Source organism: Bos grunniens, chromosome 14 (genome assembly GCF_055505025.1).
Source record: "Bos grunniens cultivar Pamir isolate PY7600 chromosome 14, Bosgru_T2T1.0, whole genome shotgun sequence".
In the NCBI taxonomy this organism is placed as follows: Eukaryota; Metazoa; Chordata; class Mammalia; order Artiodactyla; family Bovidae; genus Bos; species Bos grunniens.
Genome location: NC_141178.1, coordinates 27,389,391 through 27,409,919, shown reverse-complemented (window position 1 = coordinate 27,409,919; position 20,529 = coordinate 27,389,391). Strand labels below are relative to the sequence as shown.

General features: G+C 37.9%; 1 protein-coding gene across 3 annotated transcripts in view; it reads right to left on the bottom strand.

The window, feature by feature from the left end:
* The window catches only part of PKHD1L1 (PKHD1 like 1), a 177,573-nt gene that overhangs the window by 43,535 nt on the left and 113,509 nt on the right, over positions 1–20,529 (bottom strand). For all 3 annotated transcript variants that reach the window (XM_086335355.1, XM_086335356.1, XM_086335357.1), the window contains exons 53-60: positions 19,831–20,002; positions 15,737–15,825; positions 15,306–15,454; positions 13,704–13,833; positions 11,730–11,848; positions 9,458–9,587; positions 4,198–4,371; positions 425–528 (exon numbers count right to left, since the gene is read on the bottom strand). In XM_086335355.1, coding sequence (XP_086191481.1) covers positions 425–528; positions 4,198–4,371; positions 9,458–9,587; positions 11,730–11,848; positions 13,704–13,833; positions 15,306–15,454; positions 15,737–15,825; positions 19,831–20,002 — 1,067 coding nt within the window. The remainder of the gene's footprint in view (positions 1–424; positions 529–4,197; positions 4,372–9,457; positions 9,588–11,729; positions 11,849–13,703; positions 13,834–15,305; positions 15,455–15,736; positions 15,826–19,830; positions 20,003–20,529) is intronic.

Below are 20,529 nucleotides of genomic sequence, written 5' to 3'. Positions count from 1 at the left end.
GATATTCAGACATGGTTTTCATTTGAGAAATTTAAGCAGTACTCACTTTGTTTAATAGTAACTATTTGGACATATTTTTGATCATTGTAAAACAAAGCAGAGATGTGAAATACTATCATAGATCTTCAATTTTTCTACCTCCTGTGCTCCATTTCCTTTTTTTTTCTTACTGGCCTTAAATAAATGAATGACATGGTTGGAGTCAAATGGTTCCCACATGACATGCATGACACAACCAGCAGGACCTGGTCAGACTCCTGCTGTGAGTCTAAAAATGTCAATGGGAAATACAGCTACGAAATTTTTATTATATTAAATTTAGTTTCAGAAATTCTAAGATATGGCTATTAAGTAAAGTTAAATGAAAATAAAATTAAAATATTTAATTTTGAGTATATGCAAAAATTCAAAATAAAGTACAAACCTGTCCGAGGTTAAGAAATGTTACAGCATATCTTGGGTCTGTGCTATCTCTGAAGGCTTCTTGACCACTGTGATAAAATTCCACATTACTTATTCTTGCATTTCCTGGTGGGGAAAAGAGTTACACATTTTTTTCTTTGAAACTGAATAAAAATTTTTCAAAAACTATGAAAGTTCTAGTAATTTTCCAAATTACAAATTTGTTTTCAACTTTTTCAAGGAAATTACATTCATTTTTTATTCTTTTAATCCAAATAAGGTAATGTTTCTAAAGATGTTTTTTCACTGCCCTTCCAAAAACCTCTTTAGATATTTTTTTCTGAATAGCATCCATTCTCCATGAAATTTTAATATCACAGATGTACCACACATTGGGGTCACAAAGAGTCGGACACGACCTAGCAACTGAACAACAACTACATATCTGTCACTGTATAGCGGCCCTTTGGAGGACCATAGACTGTTTAAACTTTTTTTGCCCCCAAGAGTCAGTTTACACCTGTCGGTGTTATACTGTCCCTGTTAAGAATGCATGGCATGAGATACAATTTATAATTTACCTGACATTTCAATTTTGATGCTCCAAAGAGCTTTTTAAAGACATTATCTTTACATAATTGTTTCCAGAATATGTACTGCCAAGTATCTGCAGATTGAGTTTGTTGTAAGTGCCACTGAAGTGACAAAAAGCAATTTCATAGATTATTAGGAACAGCCATGACAATCTGTGAGAGATGACTCTATGTCAAGTTCTGTACTAAGTGCTTAACAGGCTATGTTTAATTCTCGTACAACATCTATGAGTCAGGAACTCTGATTACTCCTGTTTTTTATACAGGTTAACTGGGGCACAATGATTCATGTCTGAAAAAAAAAAAAAACCAGTAGAGAATATTCGTTGTTTCAAAAACTGATATCTAATGAAATGCATTGGAGAAGAGTTATTTTACACTAGAAGGAAAAATTGATTTCTGTCTGTAAATCCATGAGCCAGTGTTTGTATATATGGTGAAGAACTTAAGAAGTTCATAATGATACTAATAAGAAAACAAAACTAAAACTCCTTGTCACCTTCAGAGGATGATTGGGAACAAGTTCATTATTTTGAAAACCAAAAAATAAAAGGAAAGAATTCAACATTTTTTCCATCTAAATTATCCTTCAAGGTGGTCAAACAGTTGTCTGGGGAAGCTTCTCTTTATAGAAATATTCAAGATTATAAAGAGGGGGGAATGGTAGTATTATCTTTTTAAACCTCAGTGATTTAATAGATCCAGGCAATGATTATTAATAACAGCTAATTTCACAAAAGGAAGAACAATTGTATATTATGTGCCTATTAATGGAAAAACAACCACCAGTTGTGAGGAATTCTTGCCTAAAAGTCGACTCTGGGTCTGGTCATTTTACTAGTTCTAAATTTGCTACTTATTCATAGAGAATACAAAGGAGGCAGGAACATGTTAAATTCTAGGGGTGCATCACTAATTGGGGCTATTGCAGACACTATATGACAGATGACCTAGCTTCTTTTATTAGTAAATTACAAGGGAAGAAAAATGAATCAGAGATTTAAGATGCATAACCAGTTGCAATATGGATCTATTTAGAGTCCAACTTGAACAAAAAGAGTCAAAGAGAAAGAAGGAAATAAAGAAAGGAAGAAAGATAAAGAAAGAAGAGGAAAATGGGAAAGGGGAGGAGGAAAGAAGAGGGAGTGGGAGGGAGGGAAGAAAGGAGGAAGGAGAAGAAGGAATGAATTGGAGAATTCTGAACAGTCGTTTGATGTTTAGAAATTATAGCTAACATTTTAAAATCTGATTCTTACAGATGTTTTTAATGATGTCTTTTAGATTTACACACTGAAATATCTCTAGATGAATATGTGGTTGCTCCATTCATAACAGCCAAGATATAGAAACAACCCAACTGTCCATCAATGGATGAAAGGATGAAGATGTGAGGTACCCTCCCCTCTATCTATCTAAAATATTCCACTCTCTATATACATATATCACATCATTCAGCCATCAGTAACACAGAATGAAGTTCTGTCATTTGGGACAACATGGATGGGCCTGGAGGGAATTACGATCAGTGAGATAAGTCAGACAGAGAAAGATAAACGCTGTATGATCTCATTTATATGCGGAATCTTTAAAAACTTCTGCATATAAATGAAATGGACTCGGGTTCGATCCCTGGGTCAGGAAGATTCCCTGGAGAAGGAAACGGCAATCTGCTCCAGTATTCTTGCATGGAGAATTCCACGGACAGAGGAGCCTGGCAGGCTACAGTCCTTGGCATCGTGAAGAGTTGGACACAGCTGAGTGACTAACATACACAAGAAAGCTGAACTCATAAAAACAGAAAAGAGAAAGGTGGTTATCAGGATCTATGGGGTGGGAGAAATAGGGAGCTATTTAAGGGTATAAACTTGCAACTAGTAGATAAATAAGTCCTGGAGATCCGATGCACAGCATGGGGAAACAGTAAAAATACCATATTATAAACTTCAAAGTTGCTAAGAGACTAGGTCTTAATTGTGCTCACCGCAAACAAAGAAATAATACTTATATGACATGACAGAGATGTTAGTTAACACTACTGTGGTAATCAAATGGCAATATATAAAAGTATCAAATCAACATACTGTACACCTGAAACTTACCCAATATTATGTGTCCATTATATCTTAAAAAATATATGCCTACTGCTTCAAAATAATCTGGGGCTTGAAGAAAGTGGGTGAGCACATAGGTAAAACAAGATAGGCCAAAGCTGATACTTGTGATAATTGGTGATCATAAGCATTATACATTTCTCTATTTTTAATATATGTTAGAAATTTTCCTTCACACAAGAATAACAGATTGGTTGTGCTTGTTATGAATTGATTTGTCTCTGAGTGTGATGCTGGGCGGGCTTCCCAGGCGGCACTAGTGGGAAAGAACCTGCCTGCCAATCCAGGAGATATAAGAGATGCAGGTTCGACCCCTGGCCTGGGAAAATCCCCTGAAGGAGGGCATGGCAACCCACTCCAGGATTCTTGCCTGGAGAATTCCATGGACAGAGGAACCTAGTGGGCTACCAGTCCATAGCATCGCAGAGTTGGACATGACTGAAGCAACTTAGCACCAGGCATCAGTGGGTAAGCTGTTACCTAAGGTCATTGTTAATTTGATAATTAGTTTGTCTATGAAGATAAAATTAGAAGAATAATGTTAAGAATTTGGTTCTGGAGGGTGGTACCTGGACTATATAATACATATCAAGGCTCTGTTTTTCAATGTTAAAAAACAATACATCAGGCCGAAAACAGAGTCCCTTTTGCTAAGCCCTGCATCACCAAACAGACTTAATTACATTTTTAGCTCTCCTGAAATGGAATCTTAAACCAGCCCATTAGGAATTGCCTGATTAGCATTGATTAGGTAATCTGCTTGATAAACCTCTGCTCCCCCTACATTAGCCTTGCAACTGCCAATCCTCTTTTTGCCTAGTATAACTACCTTGTTGCTGCTTCCTTCTGCCTACAAGTCTTCTGTTTTGCACAGCTCTTTGATGCTCCTTTGCATTTGTTAGATTGGCTGCTGCCCCTTTCGTGTATCCTTGAATAAAGCTAATGAGATCTTTAAAATTTACTCAGTTGGATATATATATATATATTTATAACACAAGTGATCCTATAAAGAGTGAGGATTATTTAAAAATTAAACATGGAAGAGACCATGCTATATTTCATTTAGAAAAATAAACTGAATCTGTACTAACCTTTAAAAGTCACCATATTTTCAGTGAAGGAACTGACTAGGACGCGTGCACCAAAAGATTCCTTCAACCAACCTGGATAATCCTCACCAAGTATTTTGATGTTCCTACTCAGTATCCCAACGTCGGCGGCTAACGTGTAGCTCTGACTAGTTCCAGGAACATGGTATCTTTCAGCTGCAGCAGAAGGACAGTTGGATTATTACCAACACAGAACTATCTGTCTTTATTAGTTTCTTTGCAGCTTACAGGCCACATAACTTTCTAATATGCCAAAAATCAGAACAAATACATGAATTGATTCGAGTTACACACTTAAACGTATACAGATGGCAGCTAGAAATTACACCTTTTTATTTATAAAAAAATAATCAAAAGGAGTTCTTCCATTTATACCAAAGCAATTATTATAATTGCTTAGAAAGTTATTGCTTCATAGGTATTTTGCAATCACTTCAAATTATACATAAAGATACACTTGTAAGGCAAGTTGGGGAGCTTACTGTAATTTTAACAGATGAGGAAATGAGATAGAGAAGTAAAAGAACTTGCCTATGGCCACGTGGAGAATCAGTAACACATAGATATTACCTCTCCTGATGCTTAAACCTTGGTTTGCTCTGCTTTTCCTGTGATATGTTTTACCAAATACAATTCTTTATAAATGTGTAGTATATCCTATTTATCAAACACAGTCTGTACATTTACATTTTCATGATTTAAAAACATAACCTAAATTACATTCTACATTTCAAGAGATCTCACTCAAAACTTTAAGACAAGCAGGTACATTTCAAACAGAGAGAAGTATCTGGCACTTTAAATGAAAGAATCTATACTATCAAACTTCAAAAACTACCTTATGATTAAAATATTCTTCAAAGAAACCCTTTACTTTTGATTTAAAGAAAAAATATGTGATATAGAATGATAAACACGTGCTTCTATCAAAATACTGCTTTAAAAAGTTTCTCTTATCATGCAGGTCAGATATCCACCAGTGTATCATGCCGCCTTAGCTGGGTTCTCAGGAACATCAGAAGTACCTGAATGGCTTTTCTAACATTACACTCCTGTCTGCTTCCACCTCCTCTGATTCAGATGAAGATAAGGGTGGCGGTGAGAAGATACCCCTCGTCCAAGGTAAGGAGCATTGGCTGCGCTTTGCTGGAGGAGCAGTGAAGAGATACCCCACGCCCAAGGTAAGAGAAACCCAAGTAAGACGGTAGGTGTTGCAAGAGGGCATCAGAGGGCAAACACACTGAAACCATACTCACAGAAAACTAGTCAACCTAATCACACGAGGACCACAGTCTTGTCTAACTCAATGAAACTAAGCCATGCCCGTGGGGCAACCCAAGACGGGCGGGTCATGGTGGAGAGATTTGACAGAATGTGGTCCACTGGAGAAGGGAATGGCAAACCACTTCAGTATTCTTGCCTTGAGAACCCCATGAACAGTATGAAAAGGCAAAATGATAGGATACTGAAAGAGAAACTCCCCAGGTCAGTAGGTGCCCAATATGCTACTGGAGATCAGTGGAGAAATAACTCCAGAAAGAATGAAGGGATAGAGACAAAGCAAAAACAATACCCAGCTGTGGATGTGACTGGTGATAGAAGCAAGGTCCGATGCTGTAAAGAGCAATATTGCATAGGAACCTGGAATGTCAGGTCCATGAATCAAGGCAAATTGGAAGTGGTCAAACAAGAGATGGCAAGAGTGAATGTTGACATTCTAGGAATCAGCGAACTCAAATGGACTGGAATGGGTGAATTTAACTCAGATGACCATTATATCTACTACTGTGGGCAGGAATCCCTCAGAAGAAATGGAGTGGCCATCATGGTCAACAAAAGAGTCCGAAATGCAGTACTTGGATGCAATCTCAAAAACGACAGAATGATCTCTGTTCATTTCCAAGGAAAACCATTCCATATCACAGTAATCCAAGTCTATGCCCCAACCAGTAACGCTGAAGAAGCTGAAGTTAAATGGTTCTATGAAGACCTACAAGACCTTTTAGAACTAACACCCAAAAAAGATGTCCTTTTCATTATAGGGGACTGGAATGCAAAAGTAAGAAGTCAAGAAACACCTGGAGTAACAGGCAAATTTGGCCTTGGAATACGGAATGAATCAGGGTAAAGATTAATAGAGTTTTGCCAAGAAAATGCACTGGTCATAACAAACACCCTCTTCCAACAACAGAAGAGAAGACTCTATACATGGACATCACCAGATGGTCAACACCGAAATCAGATTGTTTATATTCTTTGCAGCCAAAGATGGAGAAGCTCTATACAGTCAGCAAAAACAAGACCAGGAGCTGACTGTGGCTCAGACCATGAACTCCTTATAGCCAAATTCAGACTTAAATTGAAGAAAGTAGGGAAAACCACTAGACCATTCAGGTATGACCTAAATCAAATCCCTTATGATTATACAGTGGAAGTGAGAAAGAGATTTAAGGGCCTAGATCTGATAGATAGAGTGCCTGATGAACTATGGAATGAGGTTCGTGACATTGTACAGGAGACAGGGATCAAGACCATTCCCATAAAAAAGAATTGCAAAAAAGCAAAATGGCTGTCTGGGGAGGCCTTACAAATAGCTGTGAAAAGAAGAGAAGCGAAAAGCAAAGGAGAAAAGGAAAGATATAAACATCTGAATGCAGAGTTCCAAAAAATAGCAAGAAGAGATAAGAAAGCCTTCTTCAGCAATCAATGCAAAGAAAAAGAGGAAAACAACAGAATGGGAAAGACTAGAGATCTCTTCAAGAAAATCAGAGATACCAAAGGAACATTTCATGCAAAGATGGACTTGATAAAGGACAGAAATGGTATGGACCTAACAGAAGCAGAAGATATTAAAAAGAAATGGCAAGAATACACAGAAGAACTGTACAAAAAAGATCTTCATGACCCAGATAATCACGATGGTGTGATCACTGACCTACAGCCAGACATCCTGGAATGTGAAGTCAAGTGGGCCTTAGAAAGCATCACTACGAACAAAGCTAGTGGAGGTGATGGAATTCCAGTTGAGCTCTTTCAAATCCTGAAAGATGATGCTGTGAAAGTGATGCACTCAATATGCCAGCAAATTTGGAAAACTCAGCAGTGGCCACAGGTCTGGAAAAGGTCAGTTTTCATTTCAATCCCAAAGAAAGGCAATGCCGAAGAATGCTCAAACTAATGCACAATTGCACTCATCTCACACGCTAGTAAAGTAACGCTCAAAATTCTCCAAGCCAGGCTTCAGCAATATGTGAACCATGAACTTCCTGATGTTCAAGCTGGTTTTAGAAAAGGCAGAGGAACCAGAGATCAAATTGCCAACATCCACTGGATCATGGAAAAAGCAAGAGAGTTCAGAAAAACATCTATTTCTGCTTTATTGACTATGCCAAAGCCTTTCACTGTGTGGATCACAATAAACTGTGGAAAATTCTGAAAGAGATGGGAATACCAGACCACCTGATCTGCCTCTTGAGAAATCTGTATGCAGGTGAGGAAGCACCAGTTAGAACTGGACATGGAACAACAGACTGGTTCCAAATAGGAAAAGGAGTATGTCAAGGCTGTATATTGTAAGCCTGCTTATTTAACTTCTATGCAGAGTACATCATGAGAAACGCTGGCTGGAAGAAGCACAAGCTGGAATCAAGATTGCCTGGAGAAATATCAATAACCTCAGATATGCAGATGACACCACCCTTATGGCAGAAAGTGAAGAGGAACTCAAAAGCCTCTTGATGAAAATGAAAGTGGAGAGTGAAAAAGTTGGCTTAAAGCTCAACACTCAGAAAACGAAGATCATGGCATGCGGTCCCACCACTTCATGGGAAATAGATGGGGAAACAGTGGAAACAGTGTCAGACTTTATTTTTCTGGGCTCCAAAATCACTGCAGATGGTGACTGCAGCCATGAAATTAAAAGACGCTTGCTCCTTGGAAGGAAAGTTATGACCAACCTAGATAGCATATTCAAAAGCAGAGACGTTACTTTGCCAACAAAGGTTCATCTAGTCAAGGCTATGGTTTTTCCTGTGGTCATGTATGGATGTGAGAGTTGGACTGTGAAGAAGGCTGAGTGCCGAAGAATTGATGCTTCTGAACTGTGGTGTTGGAGAAGACTCTTGAGAGTCCCTTGGACTGCAAGGAGATCCAACCAGTCCATTCTGAAGGACATAAGCCCTGGGATTTCTTTGGAAGGAATGATGCTAAAGCTGAAACTCCAGTACTTTGGCCACCTCATGCGAAGAGTTGACTCATTGGAAAAGACTCTGATGCTGGGAGGAATTGGGGGCAGGAGGAGAAGGGGACGACAGAGGATGAGATGGCTGGATGGCATCACTGACTCGATGGACGTGTCTCAGTGAACTCCGGGAGTTGGTGATGGACTGGGAGGCCTGGCGTGCTGTGATTCATGGGGTCGCAAAGAGTCGGACACGACTGAGTACTGATCTGATCTGATGTGATCTGAGCATGTGAAATGAGGCATCCCTGGTGGCTAAGATGGTAAAGAATCCGCCTACTATGCAGGATACCTGGGTTTGATCCCTGGGTTGTGAAGATTCCCTGGAGGAGGGCATGGCAGCCCACTCCAGTATTCCCGCATGGAGAATTCCCATGGACAGAGGAGCCTGACAGGCTACAGTCCGTGGGGTAGCAGAGTTGGACATGATTGAGTGACTAAGCACAGCACAGCATGTGAAATGGGAAAAGGCTGGGGTGTTGGGAAGGCCCTGATTCTACAAGCTGAAAGATCACCTTCAATTGATTCTGATTAATTCCTTCTCTCCTTGAGAATGAGAGTATACCATTTTGCAGTAGCTTGTCTAAATGCAGTTACCACTGAGGAATGTGTCAGTGAAACCAATCAGGGCAAAGATGCTCTTGGATCAAGATTCCTCAAATTTCAGCGTGCATAAGTATGTCTGCTGCTCCTGCTTCTACTGCTGCTGCGTATGTCTAGAAGCTTGCTTAAAACAGGAAGTGCCAGCCTTATCCCATGGAATATAACGGTCACTGCCGAATATTTGCTGAATAAACGAATACATATAGCAGGAACTCTTGACAGCCAACGCATGAAGAGTAGCACCCGCTGGGTACCACTGCCAATTTCACTGAAATGCACCTATAAAATAACTGTGAGATATTTCATCAAATAATTGCAATTACAGAGGAGAGGACTAAAATGTGACTCTTTCAAGACATTTTAATGATATAGCTATTTGGTTAAAGAACAGCCACTTACCAAAGTGGGTGTAGGAAAGGGTATCATTGAGAATGAGAATTTTGTGATCATGCAGGATTTTAACGATGCTTCTAGTTTCCGTCTGGTGGAAATCATAGCTTGTGGTTGTTATCACAATCTCTTCACCCTCCTTAGAAAAATTCCAAATTCAAGACAATTTTAAAAAATAGGTTTATATCTCTTAATAACTATTAAATAATTCTAATTTAACTTACATTGGTTACAACCATAGTATTATCAGAGAAAACAAACCATATCTTTAGGTTTCTAAAATAAATATGCTTTAGTTTGATACCAAGAATTCTATATCCTGAATTATGTCAATATTTCCTCAAGTTGAATTCAGTCACTTAATATACATTTTTAAAATTAGATAGATCAAAGCAAATATATTCATATATATATTAAAAATTGGTCAGAATAATATTCTTAAGACTTAAAAAAACTCCCCCCAGCTTTTTTTACACAATTAACTATCACTGGATATTCCTGAAAGATGAGAAAGGCAGAGAAAAGTGACAGTACAGGGTCAAGTCTTAGAATCTCTATCATATATGACAAGCTCCTCTTTGTCATCCAAGCCTCTGCTCAACTATACTTGCAGAGGAGGAAAAAGATGTTTTGCTTCTACCCTACCAAGTTCTTAGCTAGGACCTCTATAACAAAAGACCGAATAACATGAGAAAAACGTATGTTTTATTCAGTGTAAGTTTTAAATGACAGAAAACCTGAAGAAATTGTTAAACCTGAGCACTTAAAAAATTATTCATTTGTTAAATTTACTGATGCGCTGACTCTCTGCGGTTGCACGCAGGCCTTCCCTAGTTGTGGCGAGCGAGGCTACTCTCTAGCTGCAGTGCACGGGCTTCCCATGCATGGCTTCTCTTGCTGCAGAGACCAGGCTCTAGGGCACGTGGGCTTCAGGAGTTGCGGTACTTGGGCTCAGTTGTTGCAACCTGGGGGTTCTAGAATGCAGGTTCAGTAGTTGGGGTGCACGGGTTTAGTTGCCCCACAGCATGTGGAATCTTCCCATACCAGGGATTGAACCCATGTCCTCTGTATTGGCCCTGTGTCCCCTGTATTGGCAGGCAGATTCTTAACTACTGGGCCACAACCTTGAGCATTTTTATGGAACAGTGGGGAGTATAGGGAAAATGTGATAGGGTATGAGGTAAGTGTAGGGAACTGGGATAAACAGCAACACCTGTCCATTCTGATTCCTATGTCTCTTTGTCTTTAAAACTGAGGATGGTCCTTTCTTCTGGGTATAGGCAACTTTCACATGAAGGTTTTAAGACCTGCTTCAGGGGAAGGTCGGAAAGTCCTCCTGCACACGCAGAAATTTTTCGGCTTAAAATAGTCAATATTTTTGGATAGTATGTCCTGAATACTGTCACACCTTTGACAGAGGCCTTCTTTGGCAACTCAATTTAATGTCATCTGCCACCCTCTACCATGGCAGTCTCTATCACACCTGATTTATTTCCTTCATTATGAAGATTATGATCTAAAATTAACACGTATTTATTTATTTATTCATTTAGTGTCTGCCTCTCCCACCTCAATGCAATTTCCTCTCTATTTTGACCAATTTCTTCACAAATGAATCCTCTGTGCCTAGAAAATGTTTGACACTCAGCTAAATATCAACTGTATAATTAATATGCATAAAATATTAACTGGATAAGTAATAATAAATGATAATTGGATAACGGGGATATTTAAATCATTTAATCACCTTTAAAAAGTAATCACACCTCAACTATCACAATTATCACATGCAAACCTATGAATGTAGTAGAGATTGGAATTGCCACTGTTCATATTCTACCAAAATCTCTTACTTAATATAGGCCTTTTTTGAATATCACTAGGCATCAAGATCTGGTTTCTTTCCAAACACTTAATGTGTAAAATCACAAATTAGAAGCAAATCTCAGACAAGTGAGATAACACAAAAGTGCATTTAAAAAAATTCCTTTTTCTGTTTGCCAAGAATTTGTAAACAATTTTTTTTTTACCCTCAAACCTTCATATTTCCCTTTTATAACTTATACATAACGTTCTTTATATATTCTGAAGAACCTCTGACACCACAATTTTTAAATGCCTGCTGTCAAAGTCAGATTTTTGAGTGCAAGCTAATTGTAAAACACACATTTCTTGCCTGGGTAATCATGTGAGAAAATTAATGTCCATGAAAATAAAGAAGAAACCTTTTTAAGTTGACCCACTGCGTGTTTTTACTTCCCCTGCAGAGTAATTCCTCTACCTGCCAATCCACAGCATCCATCAGAGAAAGGACTCTGGAACCTGCCGCTGCAGTTTCTGAGAGTTTAGTTTTATATATCGAATGTGGAATTCCATGAAGGTCCAGTTCACCAAACACCCCTGAAGGAGAAAAACCCACTCCTATTTATTCACCATACAGAACTGAGTTAGGTGCTAGTATAAAATGAAACAATAGATATATTTCAGTAAGTGATTGAACATTTTAGAATTAAGGCAAAGGATTAGGGTTATCTGCTCAGGGCTATAGAAGAAGGCTTTGGCTGTCTGACCCATTGCTAGGAATCTGGTCCCTAGAAATTAAATCCAGTACACAAGGATACACGAATGAGGATGCTTAATACAGCAATATTTGGAAATACTAGAAAAACTAGAATTAATCTAAATGTACACCGATAGCAGAATGAAGGAGTAAATTAGAATATATTATAATACTGTAGTGTAATATGCCATAAAAAGAAAGAGCTTTATATGTAAGTATCGATCTGGAAAGATAGTCATATGTTAACAAGAAAACACACAGTAATATATTTAGCTTGACCATGTTTTTGGTCAAGTCATTTTATGTAATATGAATATAGACAAAGATAAAAAGCATGAAAAGAACATGTAGAAACTGCTAATGTTAGTTTCCTCATGCAGAGAGAACTGGTAAGATGTATGTCTTTTCTTGATATTGTTCTGTGTTGTTAGAACTGGTATTTTTGAAATAAAAAAATAAACACATAAAAGCAAAAAAAAATTTTTTTAAGGTTGCATTTGTCTGCCTCAGGAAATTTTTTTTTTCTTTTTCCTTTTCTTTATCCCACACGGTGTGGGATTTTAGCTCCCCGACTAGGGATCAAACCTATACTCCTTGCCCAAGAAGTAAAGTCTTAACCAAATGAGCCCCCAAGGAAGTCCCAGGAAACTTTTAAGATTTGAATTTGTCTGTCTTGGAAGAGCTAACTCAATTTTAAGCCATTTAAAAAATCCCCTTACTTACTATCACTGTTTTAGAAATTGTACATTAGAGCGAGTGAAGCACATTTATTGAGTTGGCCAAAAAGTTCGTTTTCAGTTTTTTCATAAGATAGTATGGGGGAAGAAAAGTCTGAATGAACGAGCTTTTTGGCCAACACAGCATGTATCTTTTAAGTAAAGATGCAGTGGTGATTTGAGAGACTAGCATTGAACCATGTATATTATTGTATGTGAAATAGATCGTCAGTTCAGGTTCGATGCATGAGACAGGGTGCTCAGGGCTGGTGCACTGGGATGACCCTGAGGGATGGGATAGGGAGGGAAGCGGGAGAGGGTTCAGGATGGGGAACACATGTACACCCATGGCTGATTCATGTCAATGTATGGCAAAAACTGCTACAATATTTTAAAGTAATTAGCCTCCTATTAAAATAAATAAATTAAAAAAAAAGATACAGTGGTATTAATAAAAGCGGTTATTTACTAGGACCAAATTAAACCCTCTCAGGTCCATTGCTTTCTAGGCTCAAATGGGAATCTGTACAACCACACAAATGCAACTGGAAAATTAAAACACAACAATAGTTACAACTGGATAACTGACACCAGAGTCAACTGATCCACAGATTACTAATACTGTGTAGGAATAATGTGCAGGAAAGTTACCTTAAAGGGGAAAAGTCCTAAAGTATGAAAAATAGTATTGTTTCTACAAAAGAAAGATTATGAAGAAAACCAGATTAGAGAAATAATCTACATATGGAGTGACCAATGTTAGTTTTGTAATAAATTACATTTTGGTTTAGAATTTAATGTGGCACGATTTAATTTTTTTAAATGTTGGCAACTTTTATAACCCATTACTACAAATCAGTGTTTGTAAAAACTTCTAATACTGTAAATTTATGAACTGAGGGCAAGTCTATTAGTGCTCCATGTTTTAAAGCAGATTCTCAAAACTAACACGATTCTTTCGGTGTCTGGGAGCACATACCTAAGACCTTGGATCCTTGATTTGGTCCTTCTGGAAGAGCCCACTCTGGAGTAGAATGATTCCCTCTCAGAACAATCTGTAATTCTCCTTTGAAAGGATTGTCTTCCCAGCCACCGATTAATCTACCTCCCTGAAGTGAAGCAGAAAGTTGTTAATACTTAGAAACTGAGCAGGACAAACTTCCCCATAAAAAAGGAATTAGGAAGGCTTGCAGCCTCTCCTAATGAAAATATACGAACTGTTGTTTTACAGAAAAACAGTATTGTAACTAGAAGTAATCTTAATTTAACTCCTCCACTTTGGGATAGGCAGTTTAAATGATTTTTTCCAAGGCCAAATTCAACTTCTACTGGTCAGAACTGGACCTAAAACTGAGACCTCCTGACACCTAAACTAATGCCGTTTGAACAGATCACACCGTATCTTAAAATAACACAGCATATATAAAGTATATTCTTTTCATTTTTGTTCAGTTGCTATGACTCTTTTGTGACCCCATGGGCTGTATCCCACTAGGCTTCTCTGTCCATGGAATTCTGCAGGCAGGAAGACTGGAATGGGTTGCCAGTTCTTTCTCCAGGGGATTTTCCCAACTCAGGGATCCAACTCCTGTCTCCTGCATTGCAGGTGGATTCTTTACTGCTGAGTCACTGGGGAAGCCAAGCTATGCTATTCATGAGCCATCACTGTTAATAAAAATTACTATTACTAAATGGTTTCTGATTCTATGCCAGGTTTAACATGCAAGGCTTTACATATTTTATATCATTTCATCTTTACACTAAACCCATGAATTGGAATTATTATCCTCATTTCATAGATCATAAAACTGATGTGGAAAGAAGTCAAATAACCTAACTTGTTACCCAACAATTTAACAACGAGGTAAGGATTCAATTGTAGCGGTAACTTCCCTCTAAGCTCTGCATCTAACCAAAATATCCCATATCTTTAAAGCTTTAAAGGCCTAGTTTTATGAAAGAAGGCTCCCATTTATTTTTTAGTGGTGCTTAATAGCTTTTGGTTAAGCTATTCTTTTAAATGAACACCAATAAAACACTGACAGAACAATTAAATTGATTAAACTACTACATATTCAAGACCATCTGAGGTTTATGAGAGAACGAGGTGATTATTTCAAACTGAAATATTTTTATTAGCCTGCTCCTGGTTTCCATAATCCCTTCTACATCCATTCATCTTAAGAAATACTGTTCACTTTCTTTTCTTTTCTTTTTTTTAAAAAAAGACTTAAAATCTTTTTTTCCCCCAGAACTCTAGGGAATTCTCTCTTAGTTGCAGCAAGCTGTGAGTCTAGTTTTACCTAACAATGATATAAATTATTTTAAAGGACTGAAAATGAGGAGACCTCATACTACAAAGTAGCATGATAATTACCACATAAGGAATGTGTTAAAATGTAACGGAGAGCAGAAATATAAGTTCAGTGTATTGAACTTAGGCTTGCATTTCATGGGGTAGAGCCAGTTGTGTTTCAATTCACATCAGTTGAATATGCTTTCTTATAAGCTGTTCAATAAATCTCCAACATTTTAGCACTTGGCTAGTAAGGGTGAAAGTTAACAAGACCCTCAGTCTTACCTGCAGTGATATGTAGGTAGCATTCAGAACAACTTTTCTGTAAGAAGACTCTGCAGCTCCTACATTATGTTTATCTTCCAATTCTAGAACCCCCCAAATAACAAGCCTTTCCATTGGTGGAGTATCTGTGTCTGCCACAATCCATGTTCCTACAAAACAAGACTTTCATGTAAGGAATATGACGTAACCCATAGACTATAGCCTATAGATAAAACATGGACAGCCTTATCAGTGAGTCCTAATTTTGAAGTTAGTGAGCCTTTTTTCCATATAATATAACATCCAGGATACAGAATGGAACCCACCTCTTCACATTTTCTTTCTCCAGGGTGTGCTGCATAACAGTATCTACCCTAACTGCTAAGTATTTTGGCATCTATCCTAAAGGTGATAAACACAAGCATTTTATTTATTTACATTTATGCATTTACCTTCAGGAATAACAACATTTGCCCCTGGGTAAGGTATGGTATAATTATTTTCTTGAGATGATTGCCAGAAAGAATTATTCGACCATAAGCTGAAAAGAGAAAAGAAATATTTCCATTTAGTATTATCTCTGTTTATTTAATAAGCATCTCCTTAGAGTGTAGCACTATACTAGATGTTTTGGGGATAACAGAATGCAAATTAGATAGTTTGTAATTTCACTGAAAGCTAATGTATGCAATTAGTAAAAGACTCAACACACATAACTACATAGAGATTTTTCTCCATTGAAGAAAACTATCTGAATCACTTTTTATCCTACTAAAGCCTTATTGTGATACGCTAATTTTGTCTATCACATGAATAATTTGATTTCTTTAGAAGATTTCTTTTCTAAAACTTTTAAATTTTATATTGAAGCATAGTTGATTAGCAATGTTGTGATACTTTCAGGTGTACAGCAAAGTGATTCAGTTATACATAAACATGTGCCTATTCTTTTTCAAATTCTTTACCCATTTAGCTTGTTACGTCATATGGAGCAGAGTTCTCTGTGCTGTACAGTACGTCCTTGTTAGTTACCTACTTTATTTTTAATTTTATTTTATTTTTAAACTTTACAATATTGTATTGGTTTTGCCAAATATCGAAATGAATCCACCACAGGTATACATGTGTTCCCCATCCTGAACCCTCCTCCCTAGTTACCTACTTTAAATATAGCAGTGTGTATGCAGGTGGAAAAGTGAAAAGAAACGCATTCTTTGTCCATTTAAAGATTCTTAGATATGGTGCTATTTCAAGGGGAAAACGGCAAGAGGGCATATAGTTGGTTAGATTCTGTGAAGGAGGCCTGGAAGAATGGTCTCTGAATTGGAAAGGGTGGGTCAATGAGAGTAAGGCCCTGGGCTGGGTGCACAGGTAATAGTCTATAACCAGAGTGAAAAGTGTTATGTTAAATTGAAATAAATATGGAAAGTGTGCAGCTTTTCAGATGGCACCAGTGGTAAAGAATCCTCCTGCCAGTGCAGGAGATACAAGAGATACAGGTTCAATCCCTGGGTTGGGAAGATCCCCTGGAGAAGGAAATGGCAACTCACTTCACTATTCTTGACTGGAAAATTCCATGGACACAGGAATTTGGTGGGCTACATTCCATGGGGTTGCAAAGAGTCAGACACGACTGACCATGCATGCATAGCACAGCATACGGAAAGTGTGTTGGAGGAGACACCATCTCTACTCACCGTCACTATGCCTGCTAGAAACCATCTCAGTACAAACTGTTACAAACAATATTATTACCCAGTTGAGGGTATTTTCCTGTTTAAGAATGATCACAGAGGTTGCTATGCTGCCTGAGTAAGAAATTTAAAAAATTTTCTGATACTAATGCAGGAAGTCTAAAGAATACCAACATAGTTTGTTTGGTTAAAAGTGTATTTTTATGACACGTTTTAATTACTCAGGTGTATTACTAAAAAAATCTGTTGCTCAGAAATCCTGTTATAAAAATTTTGTCTTCATGGGTTTAAAACAGAAGCTAGCGGGTCATTTAGGATTATTTATACTCACAATAATACATTTTTTAATGAAGCGATCTCAATGAAGGTTGTTTAAAGGTTATATCTATCTAATTGAATAACTTGATCAGCATTGTACAGATTCAATAGTTGAGTTCTCAAGCTTTTCTCAAGCCTTTCAGTCTTATGCCCAGCAGCACTATACCAGATGCTATATATTCTTCTAATTGCCCACTGTTATGATCAATAAAGCCTAATACCTCTTGGACTAAGCACTTGTGTGTTGCGTAGGTAGAACTGCATATTCTATTCCTGAGGTACAATTTTGGATCAAGAGTCTATTTGTTCTCACTGCTGCTGCTGCTGGTTAGCTGCTTCAGTCGTGTCCAACTCTTTGTGACTCTATGGAATGTAGTCCACCAGGCTCCTCTGTCCATGGGTTTCTCCAGGCAAGAATACTGGAGGGGGTTGCCTTGCCCTTCTCCAGGGAATCTTCCCGACCCAGGGATCGAACCTGGGTCTCCTGCATTGCAGGAAGGTTCTTTACTGCTGAGCCACCAGGGAAGCCCACTCTCACTGATAGCTATCTGCAAAATACAAACTAACAAGTCCAATTGCAACTATTTTTAGTGAGCAGAACTCATACTGTGGGAGGGAAAAACTCTTCCTATGGTATATATGTGAAGTATATGTTAGGGGGGCAGAGGCCACATCTCTCAACCTAATCTCAGTGCTCAGCACAGTGCCTGGAACATGGCAGGTACTCAGTAAACTTTTTTTTTATGGTTGAATGTATAAACAAATTCAATTATTATTCTTTTGTGCAACAGTTATCACAGTATCTGTATATTTTGAAATTATAATTCACTTAATAAATATTGATTTGTACTTGATGTGCAGTACTGGGCTCTTACATGCCTACTGATTGTTAATTTTTATCATTACCAACATTATTTTTATGGTTATTATTTGCCTGTAGGTGACGCAATATACATCAAATCAGGATCATGCCTTTAAAGGTCTTAAAGACTAGTACTGTCACGTACTGCTGCTGCTAAGTCACTTCAGTCGTGTCCAACTCTGTGTGACCCCATAGATGGCAGCCCACCAGGCTCCCCAGTCCCTGGAATTCTCCAGGCAAGAACACTGGAGTGGGTTGCCATTTCCTTCTCCAATGCAGGAAAGTGAAAAGTGAAAGGGAAGTCGCTCAGTCGTGTCCGACTCTTAGCGACCCCATGGACTACAGCCCACCAGGCTCCTCCGTCCATGGGATTTTCCCACCATATATGGTAATTACTATAATATGAGGTAGAAAGTGATGTTTCATATGAGAAATATAGGTAAAGGACTTTACAAGTTTCAAAGATAGAAAAATTATTTTTAACTAGGAGAGTTAACATATATTTAGGAAATCAAATATCTGAAATAAAATTAAACAAGCTGTATTATGAGATTTGACCAAGACAGTCTATCTAAAAAATGATACAAATGAATTTTATTTACAAAATGGAAACAGACACAGAAAACAAACTTATGGTTACCAAAGGGAAAAAGGTGTAAGAGGGATAAATTAGGAGTTTGGGGTTAGCAGATATACACTACTATGTATACAATAAACAATAAAGTCCTCCTGTATGGCAAGGGAATTACACACAATATCTTGTAATAAACTATAATGGAAAAGAATATGAAAAATCTATATGTATAACTGAATCACTTTGCTGTGCACCAGAAACTAGCACAACATTATAAATCACCTATACTTCAATAAAAAATAAACACACACACACACACACCGACACAAAAAGACTGTTATTCTAGAGAAAGAAGTGCTGCCTGCTAAGAAAGCATTGCTTCCTTGGTAGCTCAGCTGGTAAAGAATCTGCCTGCAATGCAGGAGAGCCTGGTTTGATTCCTGGGTCAGGAAGATCACCTGGAGAAGGGATAGGCTACCCCCTCCAGTATTCCTGTGCTTCCTTGGTGGCTCGGACAATAAAGAAATCACCTGTAATGTGGGAGATCTGGGTTCAATCCCTAGGTTGGGAAGATCCCCTGGATGAGGGCATGGCAACCCACTCCAGTATTCTTGCCTGGAGAATCCCCAAGAACAGAGAAGCTGTAGCCTGGCGGGCTACAGTCCATGGGGTTGAAAAGAGTCAGACACGACTGAGCAGCTAAGCACAGCACAGCACCAGAAAGCACTGGATCAATGAGGAGACAGTTTCTGGTGCTGTTCTGAGTGTGTCATTGAGAAGTTTTGTGATCTCAGGTAATTCATTTAAGGTCTTTGGGCTTCAGCTCTCTCATCAAATAATAAGGGAGTTGGTCTAATAATTCTGATCTAACATTCTGCAAGTATGAGATTCCCAGTAACTTTCACACATAATTTTTGTGAGATTTTTCCATCTTGTCATCAGGTAGCTGCAATGCTCAAGTGAGGCAATGAATGTGGAAGTGTTTTGGGACCCTCTGTGCAGGAGGAGGGCACAGTATCTCAGCCAGAATGACACAGGAAAAGGATGCTGTCAGGAACCGCTGAAGCGTATTAATGAATAGAAAGAAGGCCTGTATACTTATATGCGGCTGGTCGCTTCCTAGGAATTGGTTTTCTTGGTGGAGGATGTACAGGAAAGCAATCCTGGAGAACACAGCAGTAAGCTTGGAAATTAATAATAACGTCCTTCACATCAGGATCCAGGGTCCCAGAAATTGACTGGCTCTGATGGTGGTCATTTTTTCCTGACACTGGAAGCGAAAATAAAAACAGTTTAAACTAACATGATGATCAAAGCATCTGAATGTAAACAAAATCACGGCAATTTGAAAATACTCTTTAGACAGTAACTGAGTATAATTCAAATGTCTGGAATAGGTATGAAGAAATTCCGACAAAATGCACATCTGAGAAGTAGAGTCAAAGTATCTTGACAAAACCAAATATTTGAGAACTCTTAAGAGTTCTTAACTCTTAACTCAATAAGAGAATTCTTAAATATTTTTATTTTCTAAAACTAGTTAAACAATAAAAATGGAAACAAAATATATGACAGTTCATTGTACTCATTTCCTCTAATTTTGTAAAATAAATGTTGGAGTCAATTATGAATGATGGTGCTACCTCCAAGCATAAAACGTTAAGTTCTTAATTCAATTCAAGGCCTTTTCCAGCATAAATTTAGTCTCATTCTTTAATTCAACAAACACTCATTAAATCCTGCTGTATACAAGGCATATATAATATATATAACATATATATATATAATGCATTTGCC